This window comes from Phascolarctos cinereus, unplaced genomic scaffold, assembly GCF_003287225.1.
Source record: "Phascolarctos cinereus isolate Bilbo 61053 unplaced genomic scaffold, phaCin_HiC Scaffold_726;HRSCAF=1367, whole genome shotgun sequence".
NCBI lineage: Eukaryota > Metazoa > Chordata > Mammalia > Diprotodontia > Phascolarctidae > Phascolarctos > Phascolarctos cinereus.
This window is the reverse complement of record NW_027556098.1, coordinates 406,972,874-406,994,373: the sequence shown is the minus strand read 5'-3', so window position 1 is coordinate 406,994,373 and position 21,500 is coordinate 406,972,874. Positions and strand designations below refer to the sequence as shown.

At 52.0% G+C, this 21,500-nt stretch overlaps 2 protein-coding genes across 3 annotated transcripts; one reads left to right on the top strand and one right to left on the bottom strand.

Moving 5' to 3' along the window:
* Nucleotides 1–7: 7 nt before the first annotated feature.
* Nucleotides 8–2,454, top strand: TMEM147 (transmembrane protein 147). 2 transcript variants are annotated; one of them, XM_020977707.2, is made up of 8 exons: nt 8–103; nt 892–1,002; nt 1,096–1,165; nt 1,242–1,307; nt 1,584–1,720; nt 1,837–1,921; nt 2,027–2,148; nt 2,251–2,454. In XM_020977707.2, the coding sequence occupies exons 2-8, from the start codon at nt 926–928 to the stop codon at nt 2,369–2,371; spliced, it is 678 nt and encodes a 225-aa protein (XP_020833366.1). In that variant the 5' UTR covers nt 8–103; nt 892–925; the 3' UTR covers nt 2,372–2,454. The 2 variants fall into 2 exon arrangements, with proteins under 2 accessions (XP_020833366.1, XP_020833358.1); XM_020977699.2 differs by having other exon boundaries at nt 17–103; nt 897–1,002.
* Nucleotides 2,455–6,133: 3,679 nt separating this feature from the next.
* Nucleotides 6,134–21,090, bottom strand: ATP4A (ATPase H+/K+ transporting subunit alpha). The gene is made up of 22 exons (XM_020976980.2): nt 21,079–21,090; nt 20,439–20,579; nt 20,280–20,339; nt 18,889–19,092; nt 18,592–18,705; nt 16,492–16,744; nt 16,080–16,348; nt 15,645–15,843; nt 14,209–14,318; nt 13,952–14,086; nt 12,775–12,967; nt 12,346–12,521; nt 11,591–11,727; nt 11,075–11,225; nt 10,099–10,267; nt 9,584–9,738; nt 9,286–9,409; nt 8,092–8,237; nt 7,841–7,974; nt 6,626–6,727; nt 6,430–6,521; nt 6,134–6,258 (listed from the first exon to the last, which is right to left on the bottom strand). The coding sequence occupies exons 1-22, from the start codon at nt 21,088–21,090 to the stop codon at nt 6,230–6,232; spliced, it is 3,105 nt and encodes a 1,034-aa protein (XP_020832639.1). The 3' UTR covers nt 6,134–6,229.
* Nucleotides 21,091–21,500: the final 410 nt, after the last annotated feature.

Below are 21,500 nucleotides of genomic sequence, written 5' to 3'. Positions count from 1 at the left end.
GGGGTTTGAGGCGGAGAACTACTATTCCCGGCCTGCTGTGCGCAGAGGGGGAAAAGGTCGATTGAGTTTGGCGCGTGCGCAGGAAGTCCTAGAGGAGCGGCGGGTGAGTCAGGGCCGCTCGTGGCCCGTGGGGCACTCGGAGAGATCCGGAGAGTGCAGCGTCCAGGACTGGACATTTGGCTCTCCTGGAGTCGGGGTGGCAGGAGGCAGGGCTGGACACCTGACTGAGGGGAGGGGCTCAGGCAGGGAGGCAGGGCTGGACACCTGGTTCGGGGGGGGGAGGTGTCGCGAGCGGGGGGGGGGCAGGGCTGGACACCTGGCTCGGGGGGAGGGGCGCAGGCAAGGGGGCAGGGCTGGGCACCTGGTTCTCTGGAGGGGGAGACCCAGGGGGCAGGGCTGGACACCTGGCTCTCCTTGGGGAGGTAGGAGGTGGGTTGGAAGGTGGAGGCCAGGGGCAGGAGTGGATGCCAGGCTCTTTTTGGGGAATAGAGGCTGGGGGCTGGGCCTCTGTGGCCCCTTGGAGCATAGAGGCAGGGGAAGGAAACCTGTGTCCCTTTAGGGGGGGATGGAGACGGAGGACAGGATGCATGTGTCCCTTGGTGGGTGAGTGGAGGTTGGGGACAGGCTACCTGGGGCCCCTTGGAGGGTAGAGGTTGGGAGTTGGACCCCTACACCCCTTTGGAGGCTGGGGTCAGGACACCTGAGTCCCTCTAAGTCTCAAAGGGAACTGAAGAGCAGTGGCCAGAGGCTAGGGTCTCCAAGGGGCTGAAGGCCCACCTTCCTGGGAACCCTAAAAGAAGGGTCTCCATCTGACTGCCAGAGAAGGTGGGGGTGGGGGGAAGGCAGAGGGATACCTGGAGGGCTGAGGGAGCTTTGTCCGTTCTTGGCCAGCACAGGTGCCACGAAGGCCGGCCAAAGGCCCACCATGACCCTGTTCCACTTTGGGAACTGTTTTGCCTTGGCCTACTTCCCCTACTTCATCACGTACAAGTGCAGTGGGCTGTGAGTAGTGAGGGCCGCCTGGGCTGCAGGGTGGGGAGGGGTCCGCGCTTCTTGGTCCTGGCTCTCACCTGCAGGAATCCCTCCCGCACTCAGGTCAGAGTACAACGCTTTCTGGAAATGTGTGCAGGCAGGAGCCACCTATCTCTTCGTGCAGCTGTGCAAGGTGAGAGAGAAGTCAGCAGGCTGGCCTTGCCCTGGCCCCTCCTTGCACCCCTCTAAGCCCTCCCTCTGTCCCCCAGATGCTGTTTCTCGCAACCTTCTTCCCCACATGGGAAGGTGGAGCTGGTATCTACGATTTCATAGGGGTGAGTGGCTCCTGGGAGATGATGGGGAGGCAAGACGCGGCACTGGGGGGAGGCAGAGGTGGGGAGGCAGAGCCGGGGACTGCCAGGTGGGAGGGAGCGGGCAAAGAGCACTGTGTTGGATTAGGAGCTGGACCTGGGTTTAGATTCTGGCTTAGCTTGACTGGCTCTGTGATCTTGAAGAGATCAGGTCCCCCCTCTGAGAAATGCGGCGTTTCAGCTGGGTGATCTCTGAGGCCTCTTCCAGTTCTAAACTCTGGGAATTATCCCATCTACCAGGAATTCATGAAGGCAACCGTGGACCTGGGTGACCTTGTGGGCCTCCACCTCGTCATGTCTCGGAACGCGGGGAAAGGCGAGTACAAGGTTATGGTGGCAGCCCTGGGCTGGGCCACGGCAGAGCTCATCATGTCCCGGTGTGTAGGTTGTGCAGGACCCCTGTCTTGGGGCCACTGGGGATGGGGCAGAGAAGAGTAGACTCCCAGCTCCCCAGGCTGGCCCGAGCCACCAGCCCCTGTCTCCTCTCTTCTAGCTGTATCCCTCTCTGGGTCGGGGCCCGGGGCATCGAGTTCGATTGGAAATACATCCAGATGAGCATTGATTCCAACATCAGCCTGGTAACTGTGACCCGACAACCCCCCCCCCACACACTGCCTCACCCTGCCGCCACCCTTGCCCTGTGGACCCCTGTCTCTTGACTGACCTTCAACCTCTGACCCTAGGTCCACTACATTGCAGTCTCTGCCCTAGTGTGGATGTTCACTCGATATGACCTGCCACGAAACTTCCGCCCCCCACTGACTGTCCTCCTGGGCATCAGTGTCTACAAAGCCTTCATCCTGGAGTGAGTGAGGGGTGTAACCCATTAGGGGAGGCCGGGTGGGGTCTGCCTCCAAGGAGGGGACAGGAGGAGACTCCATTCTCCCTCACTCTTCCTTCCTCCCAGGGCTTTTGTCCACCTCTTCTCCTTGGGCAGCTGGACAGCGCTGCTGGTCCGAGCGGTGATGACCGGTGTTCTCGCCTTGAGTTCCCTCAGTCTCTTTGTCACTCTTGTACATGGCAACTGACCCTCTCCCCCAACCCTTCCAGGGACCCCAACTCCTGGGCTTACTCCCTTCCTTGAGAATTAAAAGAAATCTTATGGGTTTTTTCCCACTTGTGTTACTCTCTCCATATACACATATATACATATTATATATATATATATATATATATATATATATATATATGTATCTCCCCTGCCTCCTTCGTGGACTCCAGACTTCACAAATGGGACAGTGGAAAAAACCCACTAGGTTTACAGTCAGAAGCTCTGGTCTTGCATCCTGCTTACATTCCTTCTACTAAACACACTCTAAGGTCCAATTCAGTCCAGAACCTAGGAGCCTGGGAGCTCCTCTGGGCCTCAGTCTCTCCATCTCCAAAAGGAAGAGATTCAACTATGCAGCCTCTGAGATACCACCTCTAAGTGGCTTATGATCCTGTGCCAGGCCTCCTCTCTTCATCCCCATTTGCAGAGGAGAAAACTAAGGCTCAGTCCCTAGTAGGTGACCATGGCTCCCTCCACTGCCCGTGGCAGAGACGGGCTTCCAATGCTTCCAAGCCTGTGACTCCTTGCTCATCAGCCCTCTAAAATCCTCCACTTCCATGAAGCGAGCCTTCCTTAACCTCCCAGCCCACCTCGCACCTCCCCAGAGGCCTTGCTGCATTTGCCGTAATCCCCCTGAGCAGATGCCTTCCCATCTCTGGGCCTGTTTGCTGTTCTGAAGCAAGGGGCAAGGTCTCCAAGAGAGCCAGATGTTTGCTCATAGAACCAGCTCAGTGTACCATCCATAGGTCAGTGCCCACCTCCTCAGCGGGCACTTGCCTGATGCCCCGGCTTCTCTTTTCCCAGTATATCCATGCCCTATTTCTCACCCAAGGGCAGGGACCTAGGCCCATTTATCACCCTCCCTCTCAGGACCTGGCACAGAACAGAGTGCCAGGATGGGGCAAGAAGCAAGTGGGCAGATGTTTCTGGTCAAATAAGTCCAGACTCTGCCATTGACTAATAATAGCTGACGATTATATATAAAAAGAAAGGGGCCTTAGCACTCATCTAGTCTGACCCCCTCATTTTACAGGGGAGGAGAATGAGGCAAATGACTCGCCCCAAGTCACCAAAGCATGAGTGACAGGCTGCATTGGAAGTCGGGTCACCTCACTCCAAACCCCACCTTCTTTTCAATCACAACAATTTTTACCAAGTGTTTTATAAACACTAAACCTCCCTCTGAAGTGGAGGCTGCAGGTTTCATTTTATCCCCATATTACAGATAAGGACAATGGCTCAGAGATCAGGTGATTCTTTTTTTTTTTCAAAAGTCAGTGAGCATCAAGGTCAGAATTCAAACCCAGACCTCTCCTGACTCCAAGTATAGCTTTCTCTCCACTGTAGCATTTCATACGTGACCTTAAACAAACAGCTTGGCCTCTCTGGCACTCATTCTCTTTATCTGTAATATGAAAGTTCTTTCCAGCTCTACCGATCTGGGTCTATATGGCTATATGTGGGAGTGTCGATATAAGGAGAAAATCCCTTGATTGGATTATCTAGTGAGCCAGCCTGTACCAAGTGAGTGTCTAGAATCCGTTATGGATCATCCAGCCCCACTCTGATGACCATGGCCAGCTGACATGGACATGATACCTTATTCTCTTTGAAAATGTCCAGCCTGACTGAGGCCTTGGTGTATCCAAACAGCCAGGAGGGGTGGCGATGTCACGAAACTACCGTAGATTATTTACGCTTTATATCAGAATTGTAGGAGAATTAGCTTATAAAGAAAATGAATTTTTCCCAGTATTGCCATCAGATGCTGCCAGTTTTCCTGGTCTTTTTTTCTGCTTCCAGAAACTAGGCTTCGTAGAAATAGACTTGCCCTCTTACAACGTTTGTCTCCTTCTCCATCATAATCTCATTGGAATACTTTTCCCACCTTCTGTTCTCTGCACTGGGGAGGTGGGGAGATGTTCAGTGGAGCATGACTCTCAAATGTACATGCTTAGGAAGGAATGACTCCCTACCCCTGTCATGGGAAACAAACCTTTATATAGCTGGGTAACCAGGTAAGTGATGAGCCAGAATGTGATCATTTTAGATTACACACGCCTTCAAACCAGACCCACTCCCCTAGGCAGACATGGTGTGGAGGAACAGACCCACCAGTGGTCACCAGAGGGTGCTTCACAGTGAGAAGCCCACACTGGTGTGGCTAGAGTCTCCAGTGTACATTTTGGGGCTTGCCTGGCGACTCACGTTTTTGAAACTAATTCAAAGCAAGCATTTTTCCTGTAGCAAACTGACGTCAGTTCAGGGAATGATGGCTTAACTCATCTTAATGACATAAAATTAACTTTTATTAGACTTTCTGAAATGTGTTTCTTTGGTGGTTTGAAGACATGCTTTTTTCTGGCCCAGTAGAGAAACTGCTGTGCCCTCCCTTGGCCTCCCCATCTGACTTGGGCCATGTTTAGGTTATTTGTTAATATTTGAATTTGTAAGAAAAGGAGCTAGCATTAGGGTTCACTTGTTCTGAAAGGGGTTCTTTTGCCTATTCGAAAAACATGACTTAAAATAAATTACCTGAAAATGAAAAAAAAAATGTCCAGCCTGTTTGTTCAAGGTGTCCCAAGAGTCTTAGTGAAAACTTTCTACACCCTGGATTCCTGTGTACCTGGTACAGCTTATCGTTGGCTTGTAAGCAAGGGAGTTGTCATGTGAGTCTTGAAGCTGCAGTTTACACGTCCTGGGTCATCATGATAAAAGTCACTTATAAAGCACGTTAAAGTTTGCAGAGCACGGAGTCAGACAAGTAAAAATAGTTTTGTGGCAATGGCTACTTTATAACCTAGGGCCCTACTTATGGCTAAAAAGAAAAGATCAGGGTTTAGTGGATTGAAAGCCTAACGAGAGTTGTGTGCTTTTAACAGCCAGAATATATATGTAGAGAGAGAAATGTTGGGTTGCATTAAGAGAGGCATTCAGAGGTGAGAGTCCCTCTGTTCTTTCTTACCATGCCTCAAGGGTTTCAGCTCTCGGTACCACAGCGGAAGGATACTGGTGCACTGGAGAGGGTCTAGAGGAAGGTGGCCAGGATGGGGAAGGGCTTTGAGTGCAGTGTGAGGGTCTGCTTAAAGGAGCCAGGGGTATTTGGTCTGAAGGGAAGAATTGAGGGGATCTGAGAGCCATCCTCAAGCATTTGAAGGACTATTGTGTGGGGGGGCAGATTGGATGTGTTCTGTTTCACCCCAGAGGACAGCACCAGGAGTCATGGGGGGAAGTGGGAAAGAGTTTAGGCTCAACATTAAGAAATGTTTTCTAAGGATCAGAACTGCCCAAAAGTGTAAAGGACTGTCTCTGGAGGCAATGAGGTTCTCCCTAATTGGAAACTTCAAAGACTATTTGTTGGGTCTGTTATAGCAAAATCCCTGTTCAGGATCTCCCTGAGTTCAGATTTGGCCTCAGTCACTGTGTGACCCTGAGTAAGTCACTTCACCCTGTTTGCCTCAGTTTCCTCATCTGTAAAATGAGTTGCAGAAGGAAATGGCAAATCATTTTGGGCTTCGTGTTAGACTACATCCTCCCAGTCCTAAAATTCTGTGATTCTGTTGATATAGCAAATGTCCCCCTGCCCTGCAAGTAGCAATTTGTGATGGAACTATGCAGGTATAGTGAAAAAACTGATTCTTCCTCAAGAGGCTGCGAAGGTGTGTAAGTACAGTACAGATGGAAGGAGGCAAGGACTCCCAGGTTCCAGCTCACAGAACTCTTTATTGGCCTCCTCCCCCCATGGAGAACCCAGGCATCCAGGACTCCCAGCTTCTTCCCCCTCCAGTCTGAGATCTCTGCCCCAGGGAAGGCCAGGTTCTCAGTGGCTTCTCTACTAGTAATACAGCTCCTTGTCCCACCAGCCTGAGGGAGAGATAGAGATGGGAAGAGACAAATGAGGAAAAGGGTCAGAGAAAGATAAAGAGACAGACCGTGAGGACCTAAGAACCCTGGGAGAAAAGTCTTAAGGCACAAGTGAAGTCAGAATTGGTCGATCAGTGGGGTTAGGAGGTGGGTGTCTGCAACTAAACTCACTTCCTGGGCAGCAGCGCACACCGAGCTTCCGGATCTCATCATAGACAAAAATGAGAAGGCCAAAAGGCATGGGGACGAGCCACCACTGGTACCTGGAAGGATGCAAGGAAAGCATCACAAGGAAGGACAGGGCACTTCCCAGAGTCCCCAGCAGCACCAGAGGTCCCCAATCCACCCCCCCGCCCCGTTCCCATACCGGATGGGCATGAAGTTGAAGATGTTGGGCATTCCCGGGCAGTAGCACAGAAAGCAGCCAATGCAGACCTGGAAGACTATGGCAATGACCAAGATCCTATTCCTGTGGGGACATTGGGGGGTCAGCATCTGGCAGGTGGAGCAGGATTAGGGGGACTGGAAGACGGAAGGGGTCCGGGATGTGAAGGCTGAGGTGGGAAGTCGGAGATTGGCTAGCGGGTAGAGTGGTTGGAAGAGCATTGGTCCTGAAGTTAGGAAACCTGGGCTTAGCTCCCCATTCTTCCAGTAACTCCTTGGGACCCCAGCCAAGCAGGTCCCTTCCCTTCTCTGGACCTTGGTTTTCTCCCCTTTAGTAGCTTACATTTATATAATCCTTTCAAGCTTACACACCCTACAGGCATCATTTCATCTTCACAACAACCTTGGGAGGTACAGACTGTTAATATCCCCATTTTACAGATGAGGAAGCTAAGGCAGACAAGTGAGCTGCCCAGGATCGTACAGCTAGTAAGTGTCTGAGGCAGGATTCAAGCTCAGGTCTTCCTGACTCCAAATTCACACACTATATGCACAATGCCCTCAGAATGAAGGACTTGGACATAATTCTTGCTGTGATATGGGGAATACAAAGGATGCCACCTGAATACTGGTTGCGACTGCCTCTAATCTGCAAATCCCCTCCCCTCTCATGGTCTTCACCTCCTCCTCCACTAGCATCTGAGTGTGCATGTTGTATTTCAGACTGCCACGTGCTTTCCATACACAGGAGCATGGTAAGAGGCCATCGAATCCAACATGGTAAAGACCCAGAAGCAAATGTGCACTAGGGGAGGTAGGGACTTGCCCACAGTCACACCAGTAGTAAGTGGCATGGGTGGGATTGGAACTCAAGTCTTCCTGACTCCAGAATTAGCACACAGGGCTGCTGTTGGGATCCAGGAGAGAACACAGCACTGTGTAGACCACAGAGCCTTTATGTGGGCAGCCAATGGTTGGAGGCTCTTGAGCTGGAAGGGCCCTTAGAGGCATCCAATCCAATGCCTTCATTTTGCAGTCCATTCATGGAAGGGACTTGACCAAGATCACATCTACATCACCTGCCAGGTGGAATCTGAATCCAGATCTTTTGACTCCATTCTTTCCAGTTTATCAACCACACATAGTATTAAGGGAGTGTGTATATGGGAGGGAAGGGGCTGGGGCTGGGGCTGGTCACCGGAAGAAGCCCTGCTGGAAGGCAGAGAGCCGGCGGGTCTTCCGGATGAGCACGTCCGCTATCTGGCACATCTCAATGCTGATGAAGAACACGGTATAACAGGTATACTGCTGGTAGAGACGCTGGTGGAAGGTCTATGGGGTCAGGGATCACAGGTCACAGGACAGAAAGGGTCAGGCCCAAAGCCTAATCCAGCCTCCCATCACCCTCCTTCATGCCTGGGCTGGACTCATGCGGTCACCAGAGCTCACCCATTCCTGGCCATAGCTGTCCTGTAGGTCCTGTAAGTGGTGATCCTCCCACTGGGGCCGCAGGCCCACACAGAGCAGGGGGAACCAGCCCTCCTGGGCCATAGCTGTGAAGTAGTCCACGAAGCCAGCAAAGGACTGGATGGCACCTGGGGGTGGGCGACAGAGAGGACACAGAGAGACAATGCCTCAGCCCTGAGGGCTGGCTGCTCATTCCTCTCCCAGCATCATTCCTTGTGGAGCTGTAGCCCTAGCCCCGTCTCCTGTACCAGGCTGGGGGCTTCCCTGGTCAGCCTTGAAGCTGATCACAATCGGGATTCAGAGGTCATGGGTTCAAATCCCAGCTCTGCCATTTACTATCTGAGTGACCCTGGGAAGTCACTGCACCTCTGGAGGCCTCAGTTTCCATATCTGTGAAAGGAGAGGAACGGACTAGAGGGTAGAAGGCCTTACAGCTCAAGATGTGGGACTTCATGAGGCTATGACTGAGTAATCTGCCCTGCTGGGGAGGCTTCAGGAAAGCAGAAACAGAGATATTGTTCATCCTTCGTTTTGGAAGAGAACCAGTGACATCCCAAGTGATGTCCTGGCTTGTGGGTGAATTGGATTGAAGTGAGACAGAGCTGCACAAAGTCATCAGCTTCACTCTCTCTTCCTGAGTCGTCAAAGTCCAATGACAGGACAAAAGTCAGGACAGCTGACAAAAGACAGAGGATGCAGCGGATGACCTTGGCGTCTTCAATGTCTGACCATGCTCTAAGTGCTTCACAGTGCCTGCTTCAGATGGCCATTGGAACTAATTGTCCTCATCTGCCCATTGCGCTGGAGGAAGTCTTCACATGCTTAGGGTAGACATCCCACCTAACTCACCAGCTTTTGAGACCCCCTCGTTACCCTCAACCTAGTTTAGCCCATCTGCCCAGATGGTTTTATCTGGGTGTGGCCATGCTGCACACTAGAGCCTCTCCGAGCCAAGGTGACAGCTGGGTGGCAGGTGGACACCAAGACCGGATGAGCAGCTCCGTAAAGGACTCTGCTACGCTCTCATCAGAGGTGCTTGTCCTGAACACTATAGATTCCAGAAACAGAGATAGAAGAACGGAAGAGATGGAGACTGTGGGGATTCATAGATGGAAGGGGGAAGGGGGAAAGAGAAATAGAAACTGGGGGCCCCCCGCGGTGCACTGGCTCCCTCACCTATCTGGAAGTAAGAATAAGCAGCCAGCGGCTCGTTCACCAGCCGGTCCCGTTTGGGGTTGCGCGGCCGTAGGTGCATGATGTCACTCTCTGCCGCCTCGTAGGCAAGAGACACTGAGGGAAACTGGAGAAATGGGAGAGCGGTGAGGGGCACTGGGAATGGGGGGGGGCGGCTCTTGGGTAAAAGGGGGAAATATCAGAGCCACGTGCTCGGGTAAGGTCTCGGGTCGGGGGCGAGGGTCAAAGGAGGGTCTTGGGGTCGGGTGGGGTCAAGGTCAAGGGTGTGCCGAAATCTCACGATGTCAGTGCAGAGCTCGATGAAGAGGATGGTGATGCATCCCAGAGGCAGGGGGACGCTGACAGTGATATAAATGAGATAGGGGGTCAACTCGGGGATATTCTTGGTCAGCGTGTAAGCAATCGATTTCTTGAGGTTGTCGAAGATCAGACGCCCTAGGGTAGAGGGGGAGACGGGTGCAGGAGCGCATCACAACGGACTGAAGTCGGCTGAGATTCTGATCGCCTTCCCCCACCCCTAACCAAGGGCCCGCTGACCCTCGGGGTCACCCCAAATTTTGGCCCGCAGGCTGAATTCCAAGCTCATCCCCCGACCCCAAATTGTGGCCCCGACTCCGCTCAGGTGCTGCGCATAGCTCAGCACCTTGGTCTCCCGACACCCCCATCCCCTCTGTGCCCCGCCCCAATTCCATATCCTGGCACCCCGTCCTGCGCCTCCGTCCTGCCCCTGCTCTAGGACCCTCCCCCCCCATCCCTCACCACCACCACCACCCCTGTCCACACTACTGCTCTCACCCTGCTCCACGCCAGTAACTATGGAGGCAAAGTTGTCGTCCAGCAAAATCATATCCGCCGCGTTCTTGGCGGCGTCTGAGCCCGCGATGCCCATGGCCACGCCGATGTCCGCCTTCTTCAGGGCAGGGGAGTCGTTCACCCCGTCCCCGGTCACGGCCACTATAGCGCCCTGCAGGGGCCAAGCGAAAGGAGGTCGGGAGATTGAGAGTCAGGGCCTGGGAACCTAAACCTCACCTTACCTAACCCTCCTACCTCCCGTGGAGCCCAGGACCGCAGCTGACACGGCCCAGATCGCACCCCACGGGGGTGAGAACGTGAAGGGTGTGGTTTAAAGAGGACAGGACCTTGGAGACAATGAATTTAGAGCTGGAAGGGTAATTAAGGTTTCCAAGCTCCCATTTATCAGACAGAAAAACTGAGTCTCAAAAAAAAGGAAAAATGACTTGGTTGAACACCCAAGTTATTCATTGGCGGAATCTAGACTCTGACCTTGTGGAAGGTGTTCTCACCTCCCTACTCCAAAACCTTCATGCCCTGGATGGGAAAACTGAGTTTTACAAAGGGCAAGGGACTTCTCAACATCACATGAGCAGTTAGAATCAGAGGTCTGACTCAAACCAAAGATGCCTGAGCCTCAGACCTAGATGGAACCCAGGAGATATAGACATTCACAAGGACCAGGATCTTAGAGCCCTAGATTTGGAATCAGGAGACCAGGGACCAAATTCAGACTGCTGCCTACTAGCCACAATTTGACCTCTCTGGGCCTCAGTTTCCTCATTTGTAAAATGAGAAAGTTGGCTCTATCTCCAAAGCCCTTTCCAGCTCTGAGTCCTATCTGTGATCCAAGAACCACCATGCCACCAGACAGCACATACAAAAACCGGGAATTTGCCAAGAAGTCTTTTCATCCCTAATGCTAGAACAGTGCCTTGTGCACAGCAGACACTGAATACATGCTTATGGACTTGAATACCAGCCGCTGGCAGCTCTCCACAATGACCAGTTTCTGCTGGGGGCTGGTCCGGGCAAACACCATCTCTGGGTGCATTCGCAGGGTCTCCACTAGGTCAGCCGGGTCCATGTCCTTCAGTTGGGCCCCATTCACCACGCAGGCGCGAGCATCCCTGGAAGCAGAGAACGGGGGATGTGATTCGAGGTGGATCAGGCTCATAAGTGTTGAAGTAGATAGAGCACCAGGCCTGGAGTAAGGAAGACTCATGTTCCCGAGTTCAAATCTGGCTTCAGACATTTACTAGCTGTGTGACCCTGGACAAGTCACTTAACCCTATTTGCCTCAGTTTCCTCAATTGTAAAATGAGCTGGAGAAGGAAATGGTAAATCACTTCCATATGCTTGCCAAGAAAACCCCAAATGGGGTCACAGAGAGTCAGGCATGATTGAAAAAGACTTAACAACAGTCTCGGGAGGTCCCCAGGGTTGAGGAGATAGTGGGAGAAAAAGTTGGGAGTAGGGGAGAGATGGGCCTCACCGCCGATTGACCTGCTCCACTGGCACACGGAGTCGGGCGGCAATGTCCTCCACGGTCTCACTGCCCTCAGAGATGATGCCAACGCTGGCAGCAATGGCCTTAGCAGTGATTGGGTGATCGCCTGTTACCATGATCACCTGGAGCAAAGAGGAGAACAATTCCCAGATCTCAGATTACAAATGCAAAGCTAAAAGGACACTGGGAAGCGCCCTGATTTTTACAGATAGGGAAACTGAGGTATGTAGCCCTAAAGTGACTTGCCCAAGGTCATGTAAGTAGAAAGCGGAGGCTCAGTCATGCCAAAAAGCTTATTATCAGCTATGTGACTATGACTAAATCACGAAGCATTCTGTCCTCTAGGCAGAGAAGGTGCCTATACTAATGCCCATACTCATACCTATCAATTGCAGGTGCAGTCCCTTCCCAGCGACCCCAATGAAATAGAATTACAAATGCAATGGATGTTTTTTAGTCCAGACTCATAATTTGTCAATGGAGGGAGCTCCCAATGTGGTTAAGTGACTTACCCAGGGTCTTACTGCCAGTATGGGTCAGAGGCAGGACTTGACCCCAGGTCCTCCTGGCTCCAAGGTCAGCCCCCTCTCTTTATTACCTAATTCCCCAGCCCCAGCACCTTCTTTTTAGCCACATCTACAGCTTCTGTGGTCCCTTTGAACCAATCTCCTGTCTCTGGATCCCAAAGCCACCCCCTCCCTGATGCTTCAACCCTCGCCTCCCTGCCCCACACTTGGTACCCTGATGCCCGCTGTCCGGCACTTCAGCACAGCGTCGGGGACTGTGGCCCGTGGAGGATCAATCATAGATACAAGCCCAGCAAAGCAGAGCCCACTGCTTGGAAAGTTCATCTCATCGGAGTTGAAGGCAAAGCCTCGAGGGAAATCCTTTTCACTCAGGTACAGGTGACAGAATCCTACAGATAACAAAGTGCATTAGAGCCCTGCAGGAGGGAAGGAGAGGCCCAGGGATCTCCCTAAGGAAGGGTCTTTGAACTCCAGGACCAAGTCGTCACATTGTTGGTGGAAATCCCCCTTTTTATAGATGAAGAAACTGACGCTCAGAGGGGAGGAAGGCTTTTTCCAGGTCCTACATAGAGGTGGTGAGGCCCAGCCCTGAGCCCTGGTCCCCAGGTTCCATTCCCACTCCCCTCCTCAAGTTCTGCTTACCAAGGACTCGCTCACCCAGCCCCCCCAGGGCCAAGTAGGCTGTCTGGAAAGCCTCCCGCCACTGCTCGTCCAGGGGCAGCTCCTGGCCTTTGATGAGGATGGAGCTGCATCTCTCCAGAATCCGCTCAGGGGCCCCCTTCATCACCAGCACATGGCGCCTGTCTCTTGGGTCCTCCAGCTCATGGATGGACAGCTGGCCAGGGAGAGGTGCAGGGCAGAGGCTTAGAGCTCGAAGGGGCCTTCAAGGTGATGCTGTCTGACTCCCTCAGCTCACAGAGCCAGAGATGTGAAAGTACTCGTCCAGATCCCAAGGACAAAGGTGAGATTTGGACCCAGGGCCTCTGACTCCTTCTGAAGGACCCAGGGTAGAGGGGAGTCATGGGACTCTGAGTGGAGCCATGGAGGGAGAAGGTAAGATGGGCTGGGAGGTCACAATAAATACTAGTAAATGCTGAACAGAACAGACAAAATGTCTGGTCACATGGGGGCAAGGAGGGATCCAGAGATAGTGGGGGGTGGACCAAAGGTCCCTTGACCAATGGAGTTGCCCCAATTCCACCAGATCACCTCCTCTCAATCCACATGGGCACACAGATCTTGGGATGAGAGTGTGAGAGCTGGAGAGAATCTTAGAGGACATCCAGTCCATTTTACGGAGGAGGAAACTGAGGTAACTAGCCTCGCCCATAGTCCCACAGCTGGTAAGTGTCTGAGGTGGGATTTGAACCAGGCTTTCTTGATCCCATATTGGTCACTCTAACCATTATACCATACTGCCTCAATGAATTGATGGTGGTGGGGAGAGGCTCTGTATTGGCCATTTCAGGGAACAAGCTGATGAGACTCCTAATTCCCATCTCTATAGCCCTTCTGAAGTTTGTAAAAGTACTCTCCTCCCAACAACAATGAGAGATAAGTCTCATGGCCTCCATTTTCCAGATGACCAGGTTCAGGCCCAAGAGGGGAAGTGCTTTGCCTGGGGTCACACAGCTAGTATGTGTTGGAGCTGGGAGTCAGTCTGTCCTGGCTCCCAAAGCCAGGGCACTCTCCCTACTACGAGACCCCCTCTGGGAAGGGAAGCTCAGAGAATCAGGCAAGCTTTGGGAAGGGGGTTGGTTGGCTGGCTCTGGGGAAGAGGGGAGGCACGGGCAGACTGGTGGATATTTCAGGGCCTCACCTGGAACTTGTTGGTGGAGTTGAAGGGGATCTCGCAGACCTTGGGGAAGCGGTCCCGGTAGCCCATGGCATTACCTAGAGTCAGCTCAGAGAATTTGAGCAGGGCGGTCTCTGAGGCATCTCCTATCACAATGCGCTGGGGCCAGAAGGACAAGCGAAGGGGATGTTAGAAGCCAGGACCCCCAATCCTGCCCTCCCCTCAACCCTGGGAGTGTTGGTCCCTTCCTCCCAAACCTCCCCCAGGTCACCAGGCCCCACCTTTGGTACTGGCACTGCATCCTGGCCGGACTTGAAGGCTGCACGGTTACAGAGGGTCAATACCTGGCACAGTGCCCGCCATGTCTCTGAAGATTGGTCAAAGGTCTGCCCTGGTCGGGGACAGAGTGCATAAGAGGGAAACAGGTCAGTGCGTGGGAAAAGTACCCTATGGGCCACCCAACCATATTTAGAGATGAGGAAACTGAGGGTGAAATAATCAGATCTCAGGAATAAGAGCCAGAAAGGACCGTGCCTTTCATTTGGAAGAATTTGTTCATCCTGTTCACCGGTCCTAATGCATCACCCACCCACTGTCATTGGTCGGCCAAGCAGCCAAACCATGTCCCCCCCCACCACCTCTTCCCTGCCCCTGGAATCAGCCTGGATTCTGGTTGGAAATGTATTTTATTATTTATCATTATTTGCTTATGATTAACTTTATTTTGTCAAGAACCAAGCCTCCAGCTCCAAGCTATGTGCTGGGCTTGTGACCACACTCTCCCCTTTTCCAGCTTCTCTTTATATGTCGTCTTCCCCCATTAGAACATAAGCTCTTTGAGGACAGGGACAGTCTTCCATGCCTGAGTAAAGAGGAGGGGTGTTCCATGTGGTACAGGGAAGAGAATGCTGGACTTGGAAACAGAAAGACCTGAATTCAAATCCCGCCCCAGTCAGGCACTGCAAATCACCTAACTTCTTTCTGCCTCAGTTTTCTCATCTGTAAAATGGGGTGATGATAGCACTTACATCCTAGGGTTGGGAGGGTCCAATGAGATAATACTTGTAAAGCACTTTGCCAACCTTAAAGTGCCCTATAAATGCTTGCTATTAGCATCCACTATTATGCTTCACCCATTGCCTGGCACAAAGGAAGTATTTGATACTTTATCTATATCAATGCATCCATACACCTATCTTTCTGCGTATGTAGGTATCTGTGTGTCTATCTATCTATCCATTTACCCATATGCCCATCCATCTATCTATCTATCTATGTATCTATCTCTTGTGTGTATGTATGTGTCTGTGTGTCTATCTATCCATTTACCCATATGCCCATCCATTCATCCATCCATCCATCCATCTATCTATCTATCTACCTATCTATTTATCTATCTATCTATCTATCTATCTATCTATCTATCTATCTATCTATCTATCTATCTATCTATCTATCTCTTGTGTGTACATAGGTGTCTATGTATCTATCTATCCATCCATCTTTTTATCTATCCATCTTTTTATGTATATATGTATGTATGCATGTATCTATCTATCATCTATCTATCTATCTGTCTGGAAACTGAGGCCCAGGAAGGCAGAAAGTGATGTAAGCAGTCACATAGTCAAGCACTGAAGCCAGAACTGAGGCTAGGGCTCTGTTCCCCAGGCCTCTTCTCCCTGCCACCCAGATTACTGGCCCCCTGCTCCCTTACCTGACTGGTCCTCAGTTGTATCAGCTGTGTGCACATGATTATCAAACCATAGATGTGATACGGTCATGCGGTTCTGAGTGAGAGTTCCTGTCTTGTCTGAGCAGATCACAGAAGTAGAACCAAGTGTCTCCACAGCCTCCAAGTTCTTGACCACACAGTTCTTCTGAGCTAGACGTTTGGCCGTTAGGGACAGACAAACCTTGGGGGCAAGGAAGAGGACTTGGGCTTCAGGCTGCCAACCCTGACCCTCCCCTTCCCTGCCTAGGACCCAGGCACCCAGGGCCCTCCTTTTGCTCCTTCTATGCTCCAGCTGGACCACAGTGGCTAGCCGGTAGCCTTTCGGAGGCCACTTTCGGCCAACAATGACATTGGCCAATAGTGACCTGTGTCCCAGGTTCACCATGACCTGTGCAGGGGCCCCCATGCCAGGCTCACCGTGACGGTAGCCAGCAGTCCTTCAGGCACATAAGCCACCACAATGGCCATGAAGAAGACCATAGCCCGAAGGAAGGTGTAGCCAATGCACATGGCCACAATGAAGAAGGTGCCCCCAAAGAGGATGGCGAGGCCTGCAATGATATCCACAAAGTGCTCGATCTCTATGGCGATGGGTGTCTTCTCATTTTCCACACCCGAGGCCAGCGAAGCGATGCGCCCAATGATGGTCCTGTCCCCAGTGTTTACTATCAAGCCTTGTGCTGTGCCTGGTAGGGGGAACAGAGGGGTATATGGTGACCTGGGGATCAGGACCAGAGTGACTTGGGCAATGGGGAGGGATTCTGGGGCTGGCCAGAGAGGGGAGGCAGGAGGCAGGGGCTGGTGACTCTTCCCAGCTGGGGATGCTGACCTTCCAGGCACATGGTGGAGAAGAAGGCGATGTTGCGTGTTTCCAGGGGACTCTCATGTGTGCACTCTGGGGAACGGGTCTGTGGCTCAGACTCTCCGGTCAGCGAAGAGTTGTCTACTTTGCAGCCTTGTGCAGACAGGATGCGGATGTCGGCTGGCACACGATCGCCTCCCTTGATCTCTACCAGGTCTCCCACCACCAGCTGGTCAGCATTGATCTGGAACTTGTCCCCTTCGCGGATCACAGTGGCTTGCTGAGAGGCAGACAGGTTGAGGAAAGGGGTGATGGAGGGGAGTGGAGAGATGTGGAGAGCCAGTGAGCATGAGTGGTGGACAGCTTAGTGGGAAGAGCTCTGGCCCAAAGAAGGGAATCTGGGTTCAGAGACCCAAACGTGGAGCTGGAACGGTCTTCAAAGGCCTTCTCATCCAACCTCCTCATTTCACAGATGAGGAAACTGAGGCCCAAGGAGGTTTAAGTGACTTGCCCAAGGTTCAGGTCAGATATCCCCTAGCTGTATGACTGTGGGTCTCACTGTCCTCATCTATACTGTTCCTTAACTGAAACCTGACAGAATTGCCATTTCTCTGATAGGAAAAGCATTTTGTTAACCTTAAAATATTCTTAAAATGTGGGCTACTTTTATTGAAGGCCTTTGACCCTTACTACTTATACGACCAAGCCACTGGGCCTGTTTCTTCATTTGTCAAATGAAGGAGTTGGACAAAGATGGTGTCCAACTCTGGATCTGTGATGCTATCTTCCCACAAAGATGCAGATTCAAATCCTGCCTCTGACATGTACGAGATGTGTGACCCCAGGCCAGTCACTTCATCCCTGAATGCCCCAAACTGATACAACTGGGTAGAGAACTGCCCGTCATAGAAGGAGTCACCATACTGGGAGAAAGGCCAGGTTCTCTCCTCTCTCCCACCACCATTACTGAGAACATATACAAAACAAGTACAGAGAAGTGAAAATTCACATGGAAGGAAATAAGAGGAGTGTGTGAGTAGCCAGGGTTGACTGAATGGAAGCTCCAGTTGCTGTAGCCCTTTAAGGCTTACAAAGTAGGAGGTACTGGCACTGTGCCCATTTGACAGATGGAGAGGTCACTTGTCTCAAGGTCACAGCCCCTAGCTAGGAACAGGCAGAGTTGACAGGGCTCCATACAGATATCCTCAATGAAACCAGAGCCTACCTGGGGCAGGTATCTTGGCATCTGCTCTGCTACCGAATCCCCTCTTCCCACCAGAAGTAGTGACCCCCAGACCAAGCCTTAGGAGGAATTAATCTACCCATCTTTAGCTCCACTCTATGCTGGGCTGTCCTGATTAGTGGGTGAATGTGCACCAGCTTACCTGACCCACTCTGTATAGTAAGGCCCTCCGTCCACCAGAATACCTGGCCTATACTATACATTCCACCTCCTACCACCCCAACTTCCAGCCAAGACAGCTAGGTGGTGCCATACTAGATAGAGCGCTGGATCTGGAGTCAGAAAGACCTGAGTTCAAATTTAGCCTCAGACGCTTATTAGCTGTGTAATGCTGGGCAAGTAATTTAACCCTATTTGCCTCAGTTTCCTCAACTGTAAAGTGGGGATCATAACAGGACTGTTGTGAGTCTCAAATGAGATCAATCCATAAAGCACTTAACACAGTACCTGGTACAGTGTAAATACTTAATAAATGCTTTTTCTCCCCCTCCCTCCCACCTCTTGCTCTGGGAACAGTAGTCAAGTCAATACTACTGGAAAGAGAATGATACTCAACTACCTCTCTGGCTCCATTCACTAGCCCTGTGACTCCCCAGACCACAGCTCCCCTCCCTGACCCCACCCCCTTGTACTGTCTTGTTTCCCCCATTAGTAAGAAAGCTCCTTGAGGTCAGGATCTCTTTTTTTTTCCTTTGTATAGTCAGCACCTTGGACAGTACTAGGAAGGTGCTGGGCACATAGTAGATATTTAATAAATGTTTTTTTCTTTCATTCATTCATTAAAGTTCAGGCTTCTCCAGCATTCCCCAGTCCAAGGCTCTGTCCCCTTTCCCTGCTCCATCCTTCCCACCTCCAATCCCTTCCCACCTTGGAACATCCCCGACCTGTGGTACGAGGTTTTTGAAGCTGGCGATGATGTTCGTACTTTTAAACTCCTGGTAGTAACCAAAACAGCCGGTAACTACTACAACAGCGATGAGAGCAATGGCTAGGTAGAGCTGGGGAGGACAGACAGGGGGCGATTATGCTTAGAGAGGGGAAGTCCAGCCCATGTTCCCTCCTTGGTCCCTCCTTCCCTTGCTCAGGACACATTCCAGTCTAGAACATGCTAGACACGATGTTCTAGCCTCCCCACCCGGTCCTTGGACATCTATTACTTGGGAATTCCTGAGCGGGCTCACATTATCATCTGTGGTGAGGTCCCCTTCTCCAGCCTGGATGCCAAAGGCGATGAGGCAGATGGCTGCAGCCACCCACATGAGGCACTGTAGCCCTCCTGCCAACTGCCTGGCAAACTTCACATACTCGGGGGTGCCTTTGGGGGGGCGCAAGGCATTTGGCCCATCTCGGAGCAGAATCTCAGCTGCCAAGCGGTTGGACAGTCCCTGGAGAGAAGGGAGGGAAAGAAGGGTCAAAGCTGGATGACCTCCCCCAGGAGCTCCTCCCAAACTGGCTCTTGAGGGGTGCTGTCACCCCTTCTACCCCCTAGGTGACCAGTTCTCCATCTTTGCAGGACTCACTTGCCCCTTCTTAATCCATTTCCCTGCTTTTATCTAGAAAGTGTCTCTTTCATGTCTGTCTCTGGGTCTACCTGTGTATTTCTCCACATCAGACCACTTCTGGCTTACTAGGGCCATTTCTAAAATGCTTGAGATAAGCTTGAGAATGAGTTGGATGAGGAAGGGCCTCAACTTCCGGCCAGGTGGGGATTGGTTGAAGGAGAAGAGAGGACACGGGACACGACATGAGCACTGTCTCTAAAGGCCAGCATGAGGAAGGTTAGCCCTGCTCAGCTCGGCCCCAGAGGGTGGAATCAGGAGCAATGAGTAGGAGTTTCAAAAAGGCCAGTTTGCTAGGCTAATTGTCAGGAGAGAAAAAAATCCCAACCATGAAAGAGCCGTCCTGAAGAACAGGGGACTGCTTCTGAAGCTCTCTGGCACAGGAAGTCTTCATGCAGAGGCTGGTGATCTCCTGGTTGGGGTTGTTGTAGGAGGGACTCGTGCTTGGGCATGGGGTGGACTAGACAGCTGCAGGAGACCCTTCCAGTGAGGTACTTCTGAGGTTCTGTATCTGTGTCCATCTCCCGTCTCTGTCTCTATCTCTCTTTGTCTGTCTTTGTCTCTGTCTCTGTCTCTGTCTCTCTGCTTCTCTCTCTCCTATCTCTCTCTCCCCTGTCTCTCTCTCACTCCCTTTCCCTTTCACTCTATTTTTTCAGCCTCTCTCTGTCCTGCTATCTCTTTTTCCTATCTTTCTCTCCCCTCTCTGTTTGGTCTTTTTCTATCTCTGTCTCTCTCTCTGTTTCTCTCTCCTATCTCTCTCTCCCCTGTCTCTCTCTTGCTCCCTTTCTCTTTCACTCTCTTTTTCAGCCTCTCTCTGTCCCACTAGCTCTCTTTCCTGTCTTTCTCTCTCTCCACTCTCTCTCTGTTCTGGTCTTCTTCTATCTCTGTCTCTGTCTGTCTCTCTCTCTTTTAGTCTTTCTCTGCCTTTGTCTCTCCCTCCCCAATCTGTCTCTCTGAATCTCTGTTTCTGTCTCTTTCCCTGTGTCTCTGCCTCTCTGCTCCCCTCTCCTCACCTTGGTTGCATTTGTCTGGTATTTCTTCTCCAGTTCTTCCACTGACAGCTGGTGATCATTCTGTAACCAGACAGGGGAGCTCAGTGACCTCCCCACCCGCATCCCTCTCCTAGCCCCAGTTATACCTTCCTGCCCTCCCTCCTCACATCCACCACTCACAATCTCCATCTCCTTCTTCATGTTCTCCAGCCTCTCCTTCTTCCCTCCACCTCCTTTCTTCTTCTTCTTCTGAATCTTGGCTTCCATGTCTCCCCCAGGGCCCTTCCGGCCCAGTTCCACTGAATACATTTCATAATTGTCCTGGTGGAGGGAGGACAATGGAGAAGAGAGGGGACAGAAGCCACCCCTCACACCCAGCCAGGATCCTGGACACAGCCCCAGCCTCCCCTGGATCCCCAGTGGGGCCTTACTTGCCCTCTTTCCCCTAGACCCAGGGTGGAAAGCTCAGCTACCTCTTCTCTGGAGCTAGTCTCCTCCTCCCTCCCCTTTACTCAGGACAGGACCCTCAGCTACTGCCCATCCTGGACCTAAAACAAAATCCCCAAGATTTCTCCCCTGGACCAAGGTAGGGTTCTTTGTTTTCCTTTCCTTTAGATACAAGACAAGGTTCCCAGTCTCCTTGTCTGTCTCTTGGACCTCGGACAGGACTACAGCCTCCCCTGGGTCTCGAACAAGACCCTGGATCTCCAGGATGGCACCCTCAGCCACCCTCTCCCCTGGACCCAGGACATGAATCACAGCTTTGCTTCCCTGTATAAGGTGGGTCCCAGGCCCAGAATTTCCCACATCCTGCTCTCACCGACTTCCCCATGGCTGCTCCAGGGCCTTCTTTTGGGGGCTGAACTGGGAAGACAAATGTACCCTCGACCTTCACAGCTCCTGATATAGGTGGGGGGGAGGGCACGGGAGAGCGAGACCAGCCCCTAAGGCTGGAGATAAGGGTGTAAGGACTGACGCTGATTATTGGCTCCTTGGGATGACAGCCAGGAGTTGGTCTGGGACAGACCTTCTAGCGGGGTTAGAGGAGAGGAAGCCAGGACAGCCACAGAGAGGGAGGGACCCAGGACCTTCATGATGATTGACTTTCCCCCTCCCTTAAGGGCTCTCCCACCCCCCCTCTTCATCCAGCCTGCCATGATGTCCCCCCCCATCTCTGATCTCTAGAACCGGGCCAGCTATTGCCCCCACTCTGACCCTTACCAGGACCTGACCTCTACCCTT

Coding starts and splice junctions, on each gene's coding strand:
- TMEM147 (XM_020977707.2), top strand. CDS start 926: ATGACCCTGTTCCACTTTGGGAACTGTTTTGCCTTGGCCTACTTCCCC. Junction 1,003..1,095: donor ACGTACAAGTGCAGTGGGCT/GTGAGTAGTGAG, acceptor TCCCGCACTCAG/GTCAGAGTACAACGCTTTCT. Junction 2,149..2,250: donor TACAAAGCCTTCATCCTGGA/GTGAGTGAGGGG, acceptor CCTTCCTCCCAG/GGCTTTTGTCCACCTCTTCT.
- ATP4A (XM_020976980.2), bottom strand. Junction 18,706..18,888: donor ACCTCACCACAGATGATAAT/GTGAGCCCGCTC, acceptor TGTCCTCCCCAG/CTCTACCTAGCCATTGCTCT. Junction 9,410..9,583: donor TCGAGCTCTGCACTGACATC/GTGAGATTTCGG, acceptor CCATTTCTCCAG/TTTCCCTCAGTGTCTCTTGC.